The sequence below is a fragment of the Littorina saxatilis genome, unplaced genomic scaffold, assembly GCF_037325665.1.
Source record: "Littorina saxatilis isolate snail1 unplaced genomic scaffold, US_GU_Lsax_2.0 scaffold_1166, whole genome shotgun sequence".
NCBI lineage: Eukaryota > Metazoa > Mollusca > Gastropoda > Littorinimorpha > Littorinidae > Littorina > Littorina saxatilis.
This window is the reverse complement of record NW_027128240.1, coordinates 1-19,355: the sequence shown is the minus strand read 5'-3', so window position 1 is coordinate 19,355 and position 19,355 is coordinate 1. Positions and strand designations below refer to the sequence as shown.

Here is a 19,355-nt window from a genome sequence, read left to right as displayed (position 1 = left end):
GGTGTGTTGTAAAAGCGTATGGTGTGTATGCAAGTTTGTGTGTCTGTATGATTTTTAGCAAGTTTACAGGCGTCAGGAAATAAACTTGAGACTTTTCTCAAATCAGTGATAGTTGTTTGATGATCTAAGTTCATGTTATTTTTTGTTTTGTCATGCAGAGGCTGTTCCGTGAAGCTGTACGGGTGCCACAGGTCAAGACCTTGAAGACGGCCGTTCAAGACTGGTTTTTGGAAGCCTGTGATAAAAGAAAGAGACAACAGGCCATGGAAGAGCCTTCATGATTTGGTTTGCAGTAATTGAACTTTGTAATCTCTGTAGGCTTATTTACAATGCTAGTTGCAAAAATTTGATGAATGTAAGATTTGACTCGCCTGAGAAATTGCTAGTGAGTAATTGTATTTCACAGTTCAGGTCTGTGTGGCTGATGGGTAATGTACAGAAGAGTCTGGGGTTTTGTTGGACATTATTTAAGCTAAGCTTTAAACTTCACACTCTTCTACAGATGATGTTCAGACATGATGTACCCTTTTAGGTTGTGTCAGAACGACAGAAGACTAAACTGGAAGTGCTCAACTACCATTACTATCAGTGGAGACGCATGGATGCATTTGAACTTTTCTTGTGGGTATCCCATACTAAAAATATAGAATACATGATTCTGGAAAAGCTGTTCAAGGGCACTTACACACTATATTCGATTTTTAATACACGACTCAAACCTTCAGGCTAAATTAAAATGAATAAAATACAAGTATAAAGAGTTCAGAAAAGAAGAAAACAAAAAGTGAACAAATAGAAAGAAAAGGTTTTAACAATTCCTTGTCATTTATGGGAGTCGAACGCAAACAACCTAGGCAGCTTGAAGGAGACAATGCATGATGCGGGTTTTTGTTCTTTATTATTTTTTGGAGTTGAGTTGAGAATTTAGAAGCGAGACTAGAAATATACTTCTTTTTTTTTTGCTGTTAAAACCGTTATGATTGGATTTCTATAGATGTAAGTCTTGGTGCACCTGATAAAAATGTAGCCCTTGAATGCAGGCAGTGTAAGGTAAATGAAGCAAAGTTCTCTCCGAAACAGCAAAAAAAATGCATTTCAATTATATTGATCCTCGCCACCTTATTTTGTTTGCTGAGCAGCTGGCTGCTGGAGACTTGTCTATCATTTTGTGAGTAAGCTGCGTGTTTTACATCCATTTTGAGATGGCAAACCTATGTTTTACGCAGTCTGATAAGTTTTTTTTAATTTATGAGTTTTATGTCATGTTTTTTTTTTAATTTATGAGTTTATGTCATGTTGGTGTGCTTATACATATCAGTGGAGAAGGGGCATTGAATAAGTGTTTCTTTTTGATATCATTGTTCTGAATTTTGACTAGTATTAGCTGGCATTTTACCTTTTGTTTCATTATTGTAGTTGTTACTTTTGTGTAGTGAAACTTGATAACTCACTGCTGCCCATGTCTAGGTTGTGTCAATTGTTTTTTCTTCACTGAACGTACCACTGATTATCAATGATGACATCAGGGTTTTGTTCTGTTTTTTCTCTGGCATTTGAATTTGCTTCAAATCATTGTGAACTTTTTTTTTCCATGCAAAGTTACTGGTATATGTGAATATGTTAACACACTTCAAATCAAAACCTGAAATGTCTCCTTTTTAAAAGTAATTTTTTTAATTTCTTTTATTTAAATGGTACACATTCATATGATTGTCTCCCTTTTTTTTCCTTTTTTTTTTGGTTTCCTTTTTTTTGTGTCTCTCCTTCTCTTATTTTGTTTTTTTCTTTCTTATTCTTCGGTTTGTTCTTCCTTTTATCTTCTTATCCTCTTTCTCTTGCTTGTTCCTTGTCCCAGTATGCTTTCACGCCGCCCCATCTAATTATTTTGTGCTCCATCCACATCTGAATTTCGTTCAGCTGCCTTGTCCGAAATGTGTGTGGGGCACATATGTATGTTTAATGTCAATGTTCATGTTTCAAGTTCCTTGCTTTGTGAATTGCATACCAATGTTTTATGCAGTCGTGATAGATTCTAAATGTATGTGTTATCCTAGTTTGGTGTACATTGACTGGATTTCGATCCCTGGAGAATGGGCATTAACTAAGTGTTTGTTTGTGATATCATTAGTAATCTGAAGTTCAACTATTAGCTGGCTTGTAGAACTTTTTTTCTCTTTTTGTTGCTGTTCTGTATTCAAACATGTTGATACAACTCACTGCTGCCTATGCCTAGGCTGTGCCAATTATTTATTTATTTGTTTACATCAATGTGATATAGTGACGAGTGTACATCAAAATTCTCTCTTATAAGTTATACTGGATTCTTCACTGCATGTACTACGGCGTATCGATGATGACTATCAGGGTTTTGTTCTATTTATTCTTTGTTCTGCCAATTTGAATTCTGCTTTGAATAGTATTTTGATCATTTTTGTTTCCGTGCTGCTGGTATGTCAAAATGCAGTGAAATTAAAACCTGGAAGTCACAATGGCAATAAGCGAGATTCAAATCTCTCCTTTGTTTTAATCAATTTATTTGACTGCATTTTTGTTTTAGAACTTGTACATAATTATGATCATCTCTGTTATCGAACCTGCACGCTTGACCTTTGTCTTTCTGGATCAATACAATGTTGTGCACTGCCCATTATTTGTTTGTGAGTGCGTAAAGCGGTTGTGTGGTCTGCGTAAAATTGTGTAGGTCAATCGTGACATCTGCGTGGAGAGTGCGTCAAATGCGTGAGAATGCGTAAAGCAATTGTGACATCTGCGTGGAGAGTGCGTCAAATGCGTGAGAATGCGTACAGCAATTGTGACATCTGCGTGAAGAGAGCGTAAAAAGCGCGTAATGCCTGAGAATGCGTCAATAATTCGTGACGTCTGCGTGGAGAGTGCGTAAGATGATCAGGACATCTGCGTCAAGAGCGCGTTAAATGCGTAAAGCAATCGTGTCGTCTGCGTGGAGAGCGCGTTAATAGCGTGAGAATGCGTAAAGCAATCGTGACGTCTGCGTGGAGAGTGCGAATTTGTCTTGGTGTCAAATAAGCGTGCGCTGGAGGTGCGTATGGTCTGCGTAATCTGAGGGAAAACGAGTGTGTCACGCATGTATTTCGCTTTGCAAAATCGCGCGCGTTACGCATGCGTCCAGTGCAGTTGTTACGCAGAGTTTGGCGACTGCGACACGCATTCGCTGCGCAAAATTTTGCTGGCTGGGTGCGTTACAACCTTGCGCACTCAATCAAACGATCCGTGGCGCCAAGGAGGGAATGCCAGTCTTCTTCATCTTCCCCGCGGCCGAGGGCATCCTCTCTCCCACCGGGGTGCTGTGTAAAAAGTTTATGCTACCGTAAGTCTCAACCACTCAATTGTTAGATAAACTTCTCCACAAAATAATAATTCCACTCTTACTCAATACTATTAATTCATCCGTCAACTAGCTTATGCTGTGACAGTATTACAACAGCTCATTTACAAATTACTCCCATTACGAAAGAACATAAAAACATTCCTTTCCAAAATGGCTGACAACAGCTCACGCTTCTTCAACCCACTTCAGAACATTATTCTCACAGTCATTTCACAGGTCAAAATTACTGAGCAAAATACAATTCAATAAATACCTGTATATTCACAGCATTGAATCACACATGATTCATCCAAAACATGAGTCGTAAAACAGTCGACCTCAGTGTCACTTGAGCAACATTCTGAAAACGTGGAGACAGAGCAAACACGTCTGTCTCCCGTGACCGTCAACAATGTTCTGCTTTATACAATCAAACATGGCTACCTCCTTTTTAGAAATCTCCTCTCTCATTGGTCAATCCTATAACCAGGCAACCAATGAAAATATAGCTTGCAAAATCAGATCACCCCAGTCACACACTCAAGCCATGCGAATTTAAAGTATGGTAAGCTAATCTGTACACATTTAATAAACATGAACTTATACTAGACTATGTACAAATCCATTTGTCACACTGCCAGACTAGTTTGATACGACCTCATTTACATGATATACACACGTGTGTAGCTTCCCTGTACTTTGATGACAATACTGTCGCAGGATCAACAGGCAGATCTCCTTAGGTTCAAATAAACGTGGTTATCACAGGGGACATTATTCGGTTTCCGCGAGGAGGCTACAAAAACAGCGCTGGGGTTGAGGCCGGTCGTGGCAATATCGTCAGCCAATACGAGCTGAAAATATGCATTAGAATATTTGGCAATGTATGTTCTTTCACAATGTAAGAACATTTGTGGTGATTTGATTGTAACATCGGTTTTACATACGTGAGGCCTGAAGGCTTTGCCTCTAGTTTATCATTTTGTCTATGTGAAGTCTTCCTCATACTCATTATACCATTGAAGATTCTGAGTGCGCCTTTTATGAACAAGGGCAATGACTTTACATTATCGTATACAGCAGGGCTCCCCAAAGTGCGCGTCCCTGCGTCCTATACGCACTAGAAGCCGAAATCACGCACTAGATATTCACGGAGGGGGTCCCGGGACGCACTAAACCTATAAAGAGCGGGTCCCGGGACGCACTCAAGTTTCGTTGTCGTGCGTCCCGTAGGTACTCTTTTCAGACTGTATTCGCCAGCAAACATTACAAAAATAAGACCAGAAGTCAAGTTGAAAGTGTGGGTGTGTGTTGCATTCAACAAGGTATAGTTGAAGTGTCCTCCTCGAAAACTCGGGTGATAAGAACCCCACTTTTTATCACACTATTCGCGATCACAAAGCGTTATATATGTACATAGGGGGTTTGGGGATCTGGGACTCTTCGGACCCTCTAACACTCCGCTTAGAGGGCCCATGGACCCTATAAAAAACGCTCGCGCTGGACCCGAGTACTCTTCAGACATTCACACACACACACACACACACACACACACACACACACACACACACACACACACACACTCTCTCTCTCTCCCTCACTCCTTCTCTCTCTCCCTCTCTCTCTCTCTCACACACACACACACACACACACACACACACACACACACACACACACACACACACACACTACCACTAGGTACTCAAAAGTGATTTTTCAAACTCCAGAATTAAAGGTTATAACTTCCATGGTCTTGTAGATCTTTTTATTCTGAGCACAGTGATGTAAATTTGTATTCTGTAGGTGAATTAGTTTAGTAGTTATGTACATTTGAAAAGTGCAATTGTAGGCCTTTTAAACTCACTTTTTTCAAGAATAAAAAATCGTCAACTTTGGAGCCTCACTGTGAACCCAAAACAAGAAATATGAAGCTAATTTTGAACAGATTACCTCTCCATATCTAAGACTTTTAGCTCAATTTTTTTCCCAAAATTTACGGGTAAGAAATAATTGAATTGAAGAACCCAAACTTGGGCAAATCGTTCAATTTTACCGTTCAAACACGTCTAAATCTTTAAAAGGATATATTTCAGCTTCTAACTGTCCTACCAACATGAACTTTACATCAAAATGATCAGCATCGACAGATCTGTAAACACATATACACAGACAAAGAAATAAAACAGGTTTGAAAATTTTCATTTTTCAAGGCTACCCATCTAATCTTCATCTGGAGCTGGAAGATTAGTGCCGCCCAGATGAGCCTTGAGGCTGGCTGTCAGGTCCTCAATGCTACCAGTGAGTCGAAGGCAGCCCTTCTGATTCAATACTGTTTTCTGGTATCGAATTTGGTCCTTCAATGCGTTCAAGAGGGTTGATTTCTTTTCTCTTCTCAGTCGTATCACCAGAGCATCAACATCTTCTGCAATGACACAGGGGCCACCAACAGCCGTCATCTTTCTTATTAGCTCGGTTTTGGTTGCTGCCTGTCTGGCCTCCTTTGCCGCCTTTTTTGCCTTGTTTTCCAGGAGCCTCTGCCTCAGTCGCAGCAACACCGCTTTCTCTTGTTGGCGGTTGTGGTGTCGCAAAGACTTCCCTTTCCTTCGAGCGAAGGCAAGAAGATGGCTTGACTGGGTCTCCAGTTTCTTCTTCAACCACAGTGTTGTCCTGTTGTGGCTCAGCATATTTGTTGACGACCTCTGGTGGACAGATGCATTGCGCCACTTGTTAATGTCATAGCCCAGGTCACCGAAAATGTTTTCACCGAGCAGATTTGTCAGTGGGAAGTGGTTGAGGACATCTGGGAAGGGAACTGGTTGTCCACCATACACACCGTCTTCCAGAAAGTCATTCAACTGCCTGCGCAATACACTGCACATGTCTGGCATCAGCTGCCGTAGAGTACACAGGACTGCTTCGATGTGCTGACTGGCAAAGTTGTAGATACTGTCCTTCAGGGCTGCTTTGTCTCCTTGCAGTTCGAATTCCCCATCAAAGATGCCCAGAAAGTGAGGGTCCAGGAGAATGCTGGAATAATGCATCAATAAAATACTTACAAAAATTCAGCAATTAATACATATATATTGCTCGTGCTATAACCAAACACTGAATCACAGAATTCTTTCCTTACATTTCTTTGTTCTTGAATATAAAGTTCAGCTAGAGTTGCAAATTACTCTGGTATACGCAGATATTTTTGAATTCATTCGTACAAAATTAACCCTTGAAGTGTCAGAGAAAAATGTAAGTTTGTTAATATGAAAAGAAAACAGAAAAAAGCTGAAGAATAGGCTGGATATTCTGCAACTTGCTTGTCCATCCTGTGGATAATGAGCTGGATATATACTTGTGGAACTCTGTGTACTTGACTTCACTTTGGAGAAGCTCCAAGTATGGACCGGTGATTCGGACGAAGACCAGGGCAACAGCACACACCACAGCTACAAGTCGGAGGTCATCCGGATCTGCAGCAACACTCTCAATCTTGAGAGGCTCTCTTCCCTCATCCCTCTCTCCCTACCGCCAACAATCGACTTTTCTCTACCTCCATCCTTCCCTCTCTCTCCCTCCCCTCTGTCCCTCCATCCCACTCTCTTTCTCTCCCTCCCTCCCCCTCTCTCTCCCTCCTACTCTCTTCCTCCCCCCTTATCTCCCTCCCCCTCTCTTACTCCCTCCCTCCTCTCTCTCTCTCCCTCTATCCCACTATCTCTTTCTTTCCCTCCCTCCCTCCCTACCTCCATCCCTCCCACACTTCCTCTCCCCCCCCCTCTTCTTCCTCCCTCCCTATCTCCCTCCCTCCCCTTCTCTCACTCCCTCCCTCCTCTCTCTCTCCCTCCATCCCACTATTTCTTTCCATCCCTCCCTCTTCCTCCCCATTTATCTCTCTCTCCATAGCTCTCCCCCCCCTTACCCTCCCTCTCTTTCTCCCTCTCTCCACCCCTCTTTCCATCTCTCTATCTCCCTCCCTCCCTTTATTTCTCTCTCTCTCCCTCCATCCCGCTCCCTCCCCCCCGCCCCTGCTGTGTCTCCTCTCTCTCATTCTCTCCTCTCTCTCACTCGCTCTCACTCCCTGTCTAGTCTCTCCCCCCCCCCCCTCTCTCTCTCTCTCTCTCTCTCTCTCTCTCTCTCTCTCTCTCTCTTTCCATCTTGTGCAAATTCGTAGTGTTATTTTCAGTTTTGTCATTTCTCTTGACAACACTTCTTCTTCCAAATATTCTGGTAAAACCAAGTCTGCGCATATTTTGTTAGATCTGATATTGGGGGGAAAGTGGTAAAACCAAGTAAGTCCACAAAATGCCCAACAAAACCAAAACCATCCATCAGATTATTATGAAAATCGGGTTTTAAACGTAAATTAATGCTATCTATCTTATTTTCTCGGTGGTTTGATCTAGATAATCATCACTTTTGAGACATTTTATCAAACAGTAAAAGTCGTTTTTCTCGGAAGAAGCGTCAGTTGACTTACTCGGTTTCAGCACACGGCAGAGTAGGCTACAGACAGACAGATCTAGATCTAGCGTCTCCCACTCTTGCACTGTGTCCATGCTTACTGTGTGTGTGTGTGTATGTGTGACGGAGTGATTGAGTTTGTGTTACTGTGTGTCGATTTCTTACGGGAGCCTTGAAGGCTTCGCCTCTTGTTAGTTATAACTGATGTAATGGTATCGTTTCTTTATAAGGAAGCCAAAGGCAATTCTCAACTGTAACCCGAAATACCGGAAAACGTTGCAGCATGCAAAGCACACCTTGAAACGACATCGAGCAGACGACACAAAACCGCTGATTTTGCCACGGGTCACGTGACCTCGTTTTTTCATGATTTTCCACTTATATTTAGGTGCTACAACCACAAAACCTTCAGAAACCATGAATTTAAAAGCCCAGTCAAAGTTGCCCATTCAACAATCCTTCATTTGAAACGTACATTTAATTAAATCTGTTGAGAACCACAGGTACCATTTTACACACATGAACACCATCAATGGACGACCGATCTCTGCACATGCGATCGGCATTACTAGCATGTATCCGCACAGATTTTATTTATAACTGATAAAAACAATATGAATCAGGATTCTTAAGAACTGTACTCACCAACAAGAGCTTTGAGATTCCATGATTCGCATGGACGAGGCCGAGAATCAGCGATGTCTTCAGTCGCTCGACAGGGCCGTGAACAAGCTTCGGCCATCACGGCTCAGGGTGACTGGGTTGCACAGACGGCTTTGTTTACGTTTTTCTCCCGTAAAGTGCTCGGCGTACAAATAACGTTTAGGCAAGAAAAATACCGCATTAATTAGTCGAATACTTCTTCTTTCTGATAATATCCTTTTGAAATCGATTGTAAATCGCAAAACTTCCAAAAAATTATATCATATATTTCATTTGCTTTGCACGTTTTCTCGCCAACGTCCGATCCCGCTTACTGTTACATGTTAATGAAGCTGAGAAACAAAGCTTTTAATTGGTTATCATTTCTAGGTCAACCGATGAAACAACGCGAAGCACTCTGAGATTGTGTGAGCATACTGTCAGGCCTGACATGCCACAGAGCGTGACGTAATGGCATCCGGGGGTCACGGGGCCTTCGGTTTGAGAGTTGTTATCTGTTCTAGCTCAACAAATACAAACAACCATCACCACAGAAACCAAGATAAGACTTCAAACTTTTGTTTCATTCAGTTTTTTATTACATGCGGTACGTAATTACACCAGAAATCATTTGTGAATCTTTAGCAAAACGGGATAACACCGGCTTTGGGACAACTCGGGAAAGAGGCTTTTGACTACCTACTACCACATCTCCATTCTAAAACACGTCACGTTCCAAATCAAAAGACGACATTCTATTTTCTTACGTCACTATTCTTGGTTTACGGTACCATTCGGCGGCTTTGCTACGAATATATGGCATAGTCTTGGTTTGCCGAGACCTTGCACCGTTCTATCAGACTGCCTGGCTGGCTGTTGCACCGCGAATTCCTCCCACCGCCAAGTCGTTTTTATATTTAGTCAAGTTTTGACTAAATATTTTAACGTAGAGGGGGGAATCGAGACGAGGGTCGTGGTGTATGTGTGTGTGTGTGTGTGTGTGTGTGTGTGTGTGTGTGTGTCTGTCTGTCTGTCTGTCTGTGTGTGTGTGTAGAGCGATTCAGACCAAACTACTGGACCGATCTTTATGAAATTTTACATGAGAGTTCCTGGGATTGATATCCCCGAACGTTTTTTTCATTTTTTTGATAAATGTCTTTGATGACGTCATATCCGGCTTTTCGTGAAAGTTGAGGCGGCACTGTCACGCTCTCAATTTTCAACCAAATTGGTTGAAATTTTGGTCAAGTAATCTTCGACGAAGCCCGGACTTCGGTATTGCATTTCAGCTTGGTGGCTTAAAAATTAATTAATGACTTTGGTCATTAAAAATCTGAAAATTGTAAAAAAAAATAAAAATTTATGAAACGATCCAAATTTACGTTCATCTTAATTATTCTCCATCATTTTCTGATTCCAAAAACATATAAATATGTTATATTTGGATTAAAAACAAGCTCTGAAAATTAAATATATAAAAATTATTATCAAAATTAAATTGTCCAAATCAATTTAAAAACACTTTCATCTTATTCCTTGTCGGTTCCTGATTCCAAAAACATATAGATATGATATGTTTGGATTAAAAACACGCTCAGAAAGTTGAAACAAAGAGAGGTACAGAAAAGCGTGCTATCCTTCTTAGCGCAACTACTACCCCGCTCTTCTTGTCAATTTCACTGCCTTTGCCATGAGCGGTGGACTGACGATGCTACGAGTATACGGTCTTGCTGAAAAATGGCATTGCGTTCAGTTTCATTCTGTGAGTTCGACAGCTACTTGACTAAATGTTGTATTTTCGCCTTACGCGACTTGTTATATTTAGTCAAGTTTTGACTAAATATTTTAACCTTTGCCGGATGCCGCTTTTGACTACACACGCCCGACGATGCGGGTTTGTCTGAACCCATACATTTGAAAGAGGGTTTTACCGTTTATTTCTCTAACGACGGGGTGGGTTCAGGGAAACCCACAGCGCTACTTCAGTGGGTGCATCGAGTTTCTCCCTTCACCGACTTCTTGCAGGAGAGGGAGAGGGGGAGGGAGAGACTGAGAGAGACTGAGAGTGAGAGACTAAGAAAGAGAGAGAGAGAGAGACTAAGAAAGAGAGAGAGAGAGAGAGACTAAGAAAGAGAGAGAGAGAGACTAAGAAAGAGAGAGAGAGAGACTAAGAAAGAGAGAGAGAGACTAAGAAAGAGAGAGAGACTAAGAAAGAGAGAGACTAAGAAAGAGAGAGAGAGACTAAGAAAGAGAGAGAGAGACTAAGAAAGAGAGAGAGACTAAGAAAGAGAGAGACTAAGAAAGAGAGAGAGAATAAGAAAGAGAGAGAGAGACTAAGAAAGAGAGAGAGAGACTAAGAGAGAGAGAGAGATAGACTAAGAAAGAGAGAGAGAGAGAGAGACTAAGAAAGAGAGAGAGAGAGACTAAGAAAGAGAGAGACTAAGAAAGAGAGAGAGAGAGACTAAGAAAGAGAGAGACTAAGAAAGAGAGAGAGAGAGAGACTAAGAAAGAGAGACTAAGAAAGAGAGAGAGAGACTAAGAGAGAGAGAGACTAAGAAAGAGAGAAAGAGAGAGAGAGACTAAGAAAGAGAGAGAGAGACTAAGAAAGAGAGAGAGAGAGAGACTAAAAAAGAGAGAGCGAGAGAGACTAAGAAAGAGAGAGAGACTAAGAAAGAGAGAGAGAGAGAGAGACTACGAAAGAGAGAGAGAGAGAGACTAAGAAAGAGAGAGAGAGAGACTAAGAAAGAGAGAGACTAAGAAAGAGAGAGAGAGAGACTAAGAAAGAGAGAGACTAAGAAAGAGAGAGGGAGAGACTAAGAAAGAGAGAGACAGACAGACAGACAGTCAGATAGACGGATAGACAGACAGACAGACAGACAGACAGAGCAACTGACAACAGACATACAGACAGAGAGATACGGACAGACAGACCAAGAGAGACAGACAGTCTCTTGGAGACAAACAGGCAGACAGACACTGTTCCGCCGCTTTGACGGTAAGTATGGGTGTAGCAGAACCCGCGCCGTCGGCAGAGGGATAGTTACAATCACTACTACTCTTTAAAAGTATGGGTTTGTGTGAACCCGCGCAATCGGTAGTGTTTATGTAAATTATCATAATCAATTAATTGTAATGTTTTGTCATGTACACACTTAAAATTTGCAGACAGAGAGCAAATTAGGTGTGTGAGAGATACTTAAAATTTCAAAAAGATACCTTTAATGGTTCCAGAGTTACAATGATTTTAGTGTGTCTCTGGGTACAGGTGAACCCAGGAAGCACGGCAAAGGTTAACATCGAGGGGGAATCGAAACGAGGGTCGTGGTGTATGTGCGTGCGTGTGTGTGTGTGTGTCTGTGTGTGTGTGTAGAGCGATTCAGACTAAACTACTGAACCGATCTTTATGAAATTTGACATGAGAGTTCCTGGGTATGAAATCCCCATACCTTTTTTTCATTTTTTTGATAAATGTCTTTGATGACGTCATATCCGGCTTTTCGTGAAAGTTGAGGCGGCACTGTCACGCCCTCATTTTTCAACCAAATTGGTTGAAATTTTGGTCAAGTAATCTTCGACCAAGCCCGGACTTCTGTATTGCATTTCAGCTTGGTGGCTTAAAAATTAATTAATGACTTTGGTCATTAAAAATCTGAAAATTGTAAAAAAAAATAAAAATTTATAAAACGATCCAAATTTACGTTTATCTTATTCTCCATCATTTGCTGATTCCAAAAACATATAAATATGTTATATTCGGATTAAAAACAAGCTCTGAAAATTAAATATATAAAAATTATTATCAAAATTAAATTGTCGAAATCAATTTAAAAACACTTTCATCTTATTCCTTGTCGGTTCCTGATTCCAAAAACATATAGATATGATATGTTTGGATTAAAAACACGCTCAGAAAGTTAAAACAAAGAGAGGTACAGAAAAGCGTGCTATCCTTTTTAGCGCAACTACTACCCCGCTCTTCTTGTCAATTTCACTGCCTTTGCCATGAGCGGTGGACTGACGATGCTACGAGTATACGGTCTTGCTGAAAAATGGCATTGCGTTCAGTTTCATCCTGTGAGTTCGACAGCTACTTGACTAAATATTGTATTTTCGCCTTACGCGACTTGTTTACATTTAGTCAAGTTTTGACTAAATGTTTTAACGTAGAGGGGGGAATCGAGACGAGGGTCGTGGTGTATGTGCGTGTGTGTGTGTGTGTGTGTGTGTGTGTGTGTGTGTCTGTGTGTGTGTGTGTGTGTGTGTGTGTGTGTGTGTGTGTATGTGTGTGTGTGTCTGTGTGTGTGTGTCTGTCTGTCTGTGTGTGTGTGTAGAGCGATTCAGACTAAACTACTGGACCGATCTTTATGAAATTTGACATGAGAGTTCCTGGGTATGATATCCCTATACGTTTTTTTCATTTTTTTGATAAATGTCTTTGATAACGTCATATCCGGCTTTTCGTGAAAGTTGAGGCGGCACTGTCACGCCCTCATTTTTCAACCAAATTGGTTGAAATTTTGGTCAAGTAATCTTCGACAAAGCCCGGACTTCGGTATTGCATTTCAGCTTGGTGGCTTAAAAATTAATTAATGACTTTGGTCATTAAAAATCTGAAAATTGTAAAAAAAAATATTTTTTTTAAAAACGATCCAAATTTACATTCATCTTATTCTCCATCATTCGCTGATTCCAAAAACATATAAATATGTTATATTTGGATTAAAAACACGCTCTGCAAATTAAATATATAAAAATTAATATGAAAATTAAATTTTCGAAATCAATTTAAAAACACTTTCATCTTATTCCTTGTCGGTTCCTGATTCCAAAAACATATAGATATGATATGTTTGGATTAAAAACACGCTCAGAAAGTTAAAACAAAGAGAGGTACAGAAAAGCGTGCTATCCTTCTGAGCGCAACTGCTACCCCGCTCTTCTTGTCAATTTCACTGGAATGTATGTATGTATGTATGTATGTATGTATGTATGTAGGTATGTATGTAGGTATGTATGTAGGTATGTATGTAGGTATGTATGCATGTGTGTTGGTGTGTCGGTGTGTCAAGTGTGCAAGTAAAAAGGGTATTGTAGTTGTACATATATTACTTTAGATATTTTTTTGTTATCATGGGTTTTATGAATTTTCTTCTCTTATTCTTTTATAATTATTAATTAAGTAGATGTGCAACGCCAAGGCACTGCATACCCCAGCGAAAGACAAACCTCTCTCTGTCTCTGTCTCTCTCTCTCTCAAACACACACACACACACACGAACACACACACACACACACCCAAGTTACACACGTACACACGTACACACATACACACTCACTCACACGCACTCACTCACTCTCTCACACACACTTCACTGTACACACAAAACACACCCCCATACTCACATATAGACAGACGGACATACACACCTTTACAAACAAACACACATACACACACACATACACTTACGCACAAACACAAACCAACCCACCCATCTCTCTCTCTCTTTCTCTCTCTCTTTATCTCTTATACAAACAGACACACACCCACACAAACACACACACACACACACACACACACACACACACACACACATGTACATACGCACGCATGTACGCACGCACACACCCACAGACACACACACACACACACACATTGACTCCCACAAATCTCATACACACAATACACACACTCATACGCACATACACGGTTGGCCTAGTGGTAAGGCGTCCGTCCCGTGATCGGGAGGTCGTGGGTTAGAACCCAGGCCGGGTCATACCTAAGACTTTAAAATTGGCAATCTAGTGGGTGCTCCGCCTGGCGGCTGGTATTATGGGGTTAGTGCATGCTAGGACTGGTTGGTCCGGTGTCAGAATAATGTGACTGGGTGAGACATGAAGCCTGTGCTGCGACTTCTGCCTTTTGTGTGGCGCACGTTATATCTCAAAGCAGCACCGCCCTGATAATTATGGAAACAAACAAACAAATACGCACATAGACAGACGGACACACACACCTTTACAAACAAACACATATACACACTCATACACACACACACATACACACAAACTCATGCACACACACATTCACACACACACACACACTCCGGTTGGTCCGGTGTCAGAATAATGTGACTGGGTGAGACATGAAGCCTGTGCTGCGACTTCTGTCTTGTGTGTGGCGCACGTTATATGTCAAAGCAACACCGCCCTGATATGGCCCTTCGTGGTCGGCTGGGCGTTAAGCAAACAAACAAACACCCCCACCCACACACACACACACACCCACTGTACATACGCACGCACACACACACACACACACACACACACACACACACATTGACTGACACCAATCTCATACACACATAACACACACTTATACGCACATAGACCGGCACGGTTGGCCTAGTGGTAAGGCGTCCGCCCCGTGATCGGGAGGTCGTGGGCTCGAACCCCGCGGCCGGGTCATATCTAAGACTTTAAAATTGGCAATCTAGTGGCTGCTCCGCCTGGCGTCTGGCATTATGGGGTTAGTGCTAGGACTGGTTGGTCCGGTGTCAGAATAATGTGACTGGGTGAGACATGAAGCCTGTGCTGCGACTTCTGTCTTGTGTGTGGCGCACGTTATATGTCAAAGCAGCACCGCCCTGATATGGCCCTTCGTGGTCGGCTGGGCGTTGAGCAAACAAACAAACAAATACGCACATAGACAGTCGGACACACACACCTTTACAAACAAACACATATACACACTCATACACACACAAACATACACACAAACTCATGCACACACACATTCACACACACACACACACACTCTCTCTCTCTCTCTCAAACACACACACACACACACACACACACTCACTCACACGCACTCACACACTCTCTAACAAAAAACTTCATACACACAAAACACACACCCATACGCACATATGGACAGACGGACATGCACACCTTTACAAACAAACACACATACACGCACACACATACACTTATGCCCACACACACACACACACACGAGTACAGACTCATGCACGCGTGCGCACGCACACACACACACACACACACACACACACAAATACACACACACCACACACATACGAGTACACACTCATGCACGCGTGCGCGCACACACACACACACACACACACACACACACACACACACACACACACAGTAACACTAACACATGTGCACAAAATGAACACAAACACACACACTGCGCGAGAGAGAAAGACTACAGGGAGGCATGACGTCATGATGCATTAATTGACGTCAAAGACTTTCGACCGTGACGTATTCTTCTTTCGCGAGCTTTATCCATAGACTTGGAAACTACGGAATTTCTACCCGTCCAAAGCGGCCTGGGGTGGCGTTTGCTGAAAAAATGGGGGCGCCTATTTTACCCACCGTATTTTTGTTAGTATGGTCTCCATTTTTGGCGAACTTCCATCTCCAACTGTAGCACGTAGCCGGGCACAACGAATCCTTCTTTATCATGTATTATTCGGTGTGCACATTTCTCAAATCGATTACAGTATAGCGTTCACGGGATACCTCCAGCTTCGCTGGGATTAATGACCTATATGTGCTGATGACCAATTTAATTTCCTTTGTTGGATCAATAAAATGTTATGAGTTATGAGTTATGAGTTTGCCGTGAGCGGGTGACTGACGATGCTACGAGTATGCGGTCTTGCTGCGTTGCATTGCGTTCAGTTTCATTCTGTGAGTTCGACAGCTACTTGACTAAATGTTGTATTTTCGCCTTACGCGACTTGTTTGTGGTTTATTTCGCATTTAGGTCCCAGATAACATTATGAAGTTTCAATACGATCAATCAGACCTATTATCAAGTTAGTGTATCAACTTTTGAACGAACTGCGCCCAGTAGTTTCCCAGCAATAAGCTGTTAAGTCGAGACACACACAGACAGACACACAATTAAAGTCTGCTGGACCCTTGTACTAGCGTACTCGGGGATAAACATTAAAAGCAGAGGTACAGGGACCCTCCGGGACGGCCGTCCGTGGGTAGCCCTAATGGACAGAATATACCTGCGCAGTTTGAGCGGCACAGACGACGCACTGCCTATTATTTATGCCGCGATAGGGATTATGACGAGTACTTGGCCTGTTTTCCTTTCATGCAACGTGTAGCGGCCTGGAATAATCTGCAGTGCGTCGTCGGTCCTGCTGAAGTTACACATGTGAGCGGAGCCCCTAATAATATGACGTTTGTTTTGCTTCAGAATGTGGATTGGGAAGGTACGGTGATTATTGCAACGTGACGTGTGGGAAGTGTGCCCATAATGACACGTGCGACCGCAACACGGGAGACTGTAGAGGTTGTGAACCAGGATGGCTGCCGCCAACGTGTCTACAGCGTAATACAACAATAACAATAACAATAACAGCACTTTATTGTCCATTAAATTTAACATAAGAATGGACTTTTTTCTTAGGCACGCCCTGCCTGCCTGTAAACGATTATAACAACAATACTTTCACACTCTCTTTGTTATTTTATTGCCTGCTCGCGTAGTTCTAGTTATTATCATTTTTGTGGGTTGCATTTATTGGGGGGGGGGGGGGGGGGGTGTGTCAGCCTGCAAAAACAATCTTGTTCTCATTATATAATTCTGAAGTGAGGAAAAGTCAGTAAATTTGTCTTTTTTGTTGTTGGTGGGTGGTTTTGTTTTGTGGTTTTTTTGCTACACAAATCTGGCGGAAGCTACATCTACCCTGGTATGCTTTCTCAAATATTGCATATCACTGAATCTGGTAGATTTTCCAAGTGTTTGTTGCGTGTGTTCTGCAGGGTGTCGTGCTGGGACCTTCGGTCTGATGTGCAGCAAGAGGTGTGGCCATTGCTTGCACGATGCGAACTGCCACCATGCAACCGGGTTCTGTCTCAAGTGCGAACCTGGCTGGAATGGTACAACCTGTCAGAACGGTGGAAGGGAAAATTTTACAGGTAATGTAATAAGGCTAAGATAAGTCTTTTTGAAGCATACTTCTTCTTTTCTTCTTCTTCTTCTTCTTCTTCTTCTTCTTCTTCTTCTTCTTCTTCTTCTTCTCCGTTCATGGGTTAAACCCCCCACGTACACGTACTTCTTTTTTTTGCACAAGAGGGTTTATACGTGTTTGGCCGTTTTTACCCCGCCATTAGGTACACAGCTTTCGGGGGATGCATGCTTGTTATTTTCGTGTTTCTATAACCCACCGAACTCTGACATGGATTACAGGATCTTTTCCGTGCGCACTTGGTCTTGTGAGTGCGGGTACACACAAAGGAGGATAAGGCACTAGCGGTTCTGCACATACGTTGAGCTGTGAGATTGAACACATCTCCACCCTTAACCTACCAGTTGCGGCCGTGATTCGAACCTAAGACCTTCCGCGGAGGAGGCCGGCGCCTTATCAGCTTGGCCACTCCGCCCGGCTGTGCCCGTGGCACAGTTCAAACTCAACATACAATTTTCAGAACTAAATGTTGTTTTGACCATACGGTGTCTGCGCCTTATAGATGCAGGTCCACTCAGAGCACTGTCGAAGCGACGATTTGTCTGTTTGACGTCAATAAAGATATATTGCTATTCTGATAAGATAGATGGGGGGGGGGGGGGGGGGGTGGGGGGGGGGGGTCGGGGTTTGTGATATATTTACAACAACAAAACTATACGTGGTTCCGGTTTAAATCGAATAGACGGTCTTTCCACTGTTTTCATACAATCGAGGACATACATGCAATTTTTCTTACCAACGATTGCCAACTTGACAGGTGATAATGAATTACCCTAATCTGGTTTCATTCGGATGAAACATGACATAGTAATACCATTTTGTCCATGAACACAGCAAAACTGATCTCATAACTGAGAAAGTGTCGAGCCCAAGGGACGGCCCCGCTTTCCCAAGTCCGTGAGACGAGTGCGTGCGCAGGGCCGGACCCACGGGGGGGGGGGGGGGGTTCCAGGGGTTCTGGAACCCCACCCCTGGAAAAAGCATGTACCTTGCTTTGAGTGTTTTTTTTATTTTTATTTTTTTTTAAATAAATTTTGTGTGTGTCTCTAACAAATTTTATTCAATGTGAAATCCGATGAGAAAAAGGTACCCCCCCACAATGCTGCTCTTAACCCTCAAAACAAGGCCCAGAATGCACCAGATTGCACAGATTTTAACCGTTTTTCAAAAATTTTCCGGGGGAGCATGCCCCCGGACCCCCCTAGTTCGCGCGCCTGCTTTGCAGGCGCGCGCTTGTGGCTTCGCCACTTCGCTGATTTCCCCCCCCCCCCCCCCAAAAAAAAAAGAAGGAACCCCCCCCCCTTACAACTCATTTGGTCCGGCCCTGGTGTGTGTTTACATCACGTGAAAAAGGACTTTCGTTCAATAAGCTGGAGAAACAAACCACACAACGATAAAGGACTGAAACGTGACGTTGTGTTGAGTAAGAGCTCCACTGTGATTTTTTGTACGCGAGAGGGCAGGAGTGTGAATGCGCAATAAGCATGCGTCAAGAAAGTTCGCCTGCTCTCGCCGCAGTGAAGCAAAATCTTACATTTTGCAAGGTAACAGTCCTTTACCTTTGTCAGAATAGCAATATAAACACTATCGTGTTTTCTGCGATGCGATAGGCTCCGATATTATGACTCTTCGACTTGGGTTATTCTACGTGTTTTCGTTCTTCAAACGGATACTTGATTTCACAAGCACCAATTGGCGCCAGCCCACACTTACGAGTACCCTGTTTCTCAGTATTGGCGTTAACCGGTAAATACCGGTATTTTACCGGTTGAAATGAGAAAATACCGGAACAAAAATGGCTGCCGATGTGACCTACCGGTTGATTTTGGAACTACTGGGTTTTTTTCGCTGGTAAAACAACAAAACCAGTAGTCTGAGTTGGACTCTTACTG

The 19,355-nt window shown here is 42.5% G+C and overlaps 1 protein-coding gene across 1 annotated transcript in view; it reads left to right on the top strand.

The window, feature by feature from the left end:
- LOC138956616 (uncharacterized) overlaps window positions 1-17,413 on the top strand; it is a gene marked incomplete at its 3' end in the record, with an annotated part of 29,418 nt that extends 12,005 nt beyond the window's left edge. Inside the window, exons 3-4 of the mRNA XM_070327929.1 lie at window positions 16,689-16,823; window positions 17,258-17,413. Coding sequence (XP_070184030.1) covers window positions 16,689-16,823; window positions 17,258-17,413 — 291 coding nt within the window. The remainder of the gene's footprint in view (window positions 1-16,688; window positions 16,824-17,257) is intronic.
- Between the last annotated feature and the right edge of the window lie 1,942 nt (window positions 17,414-19,355).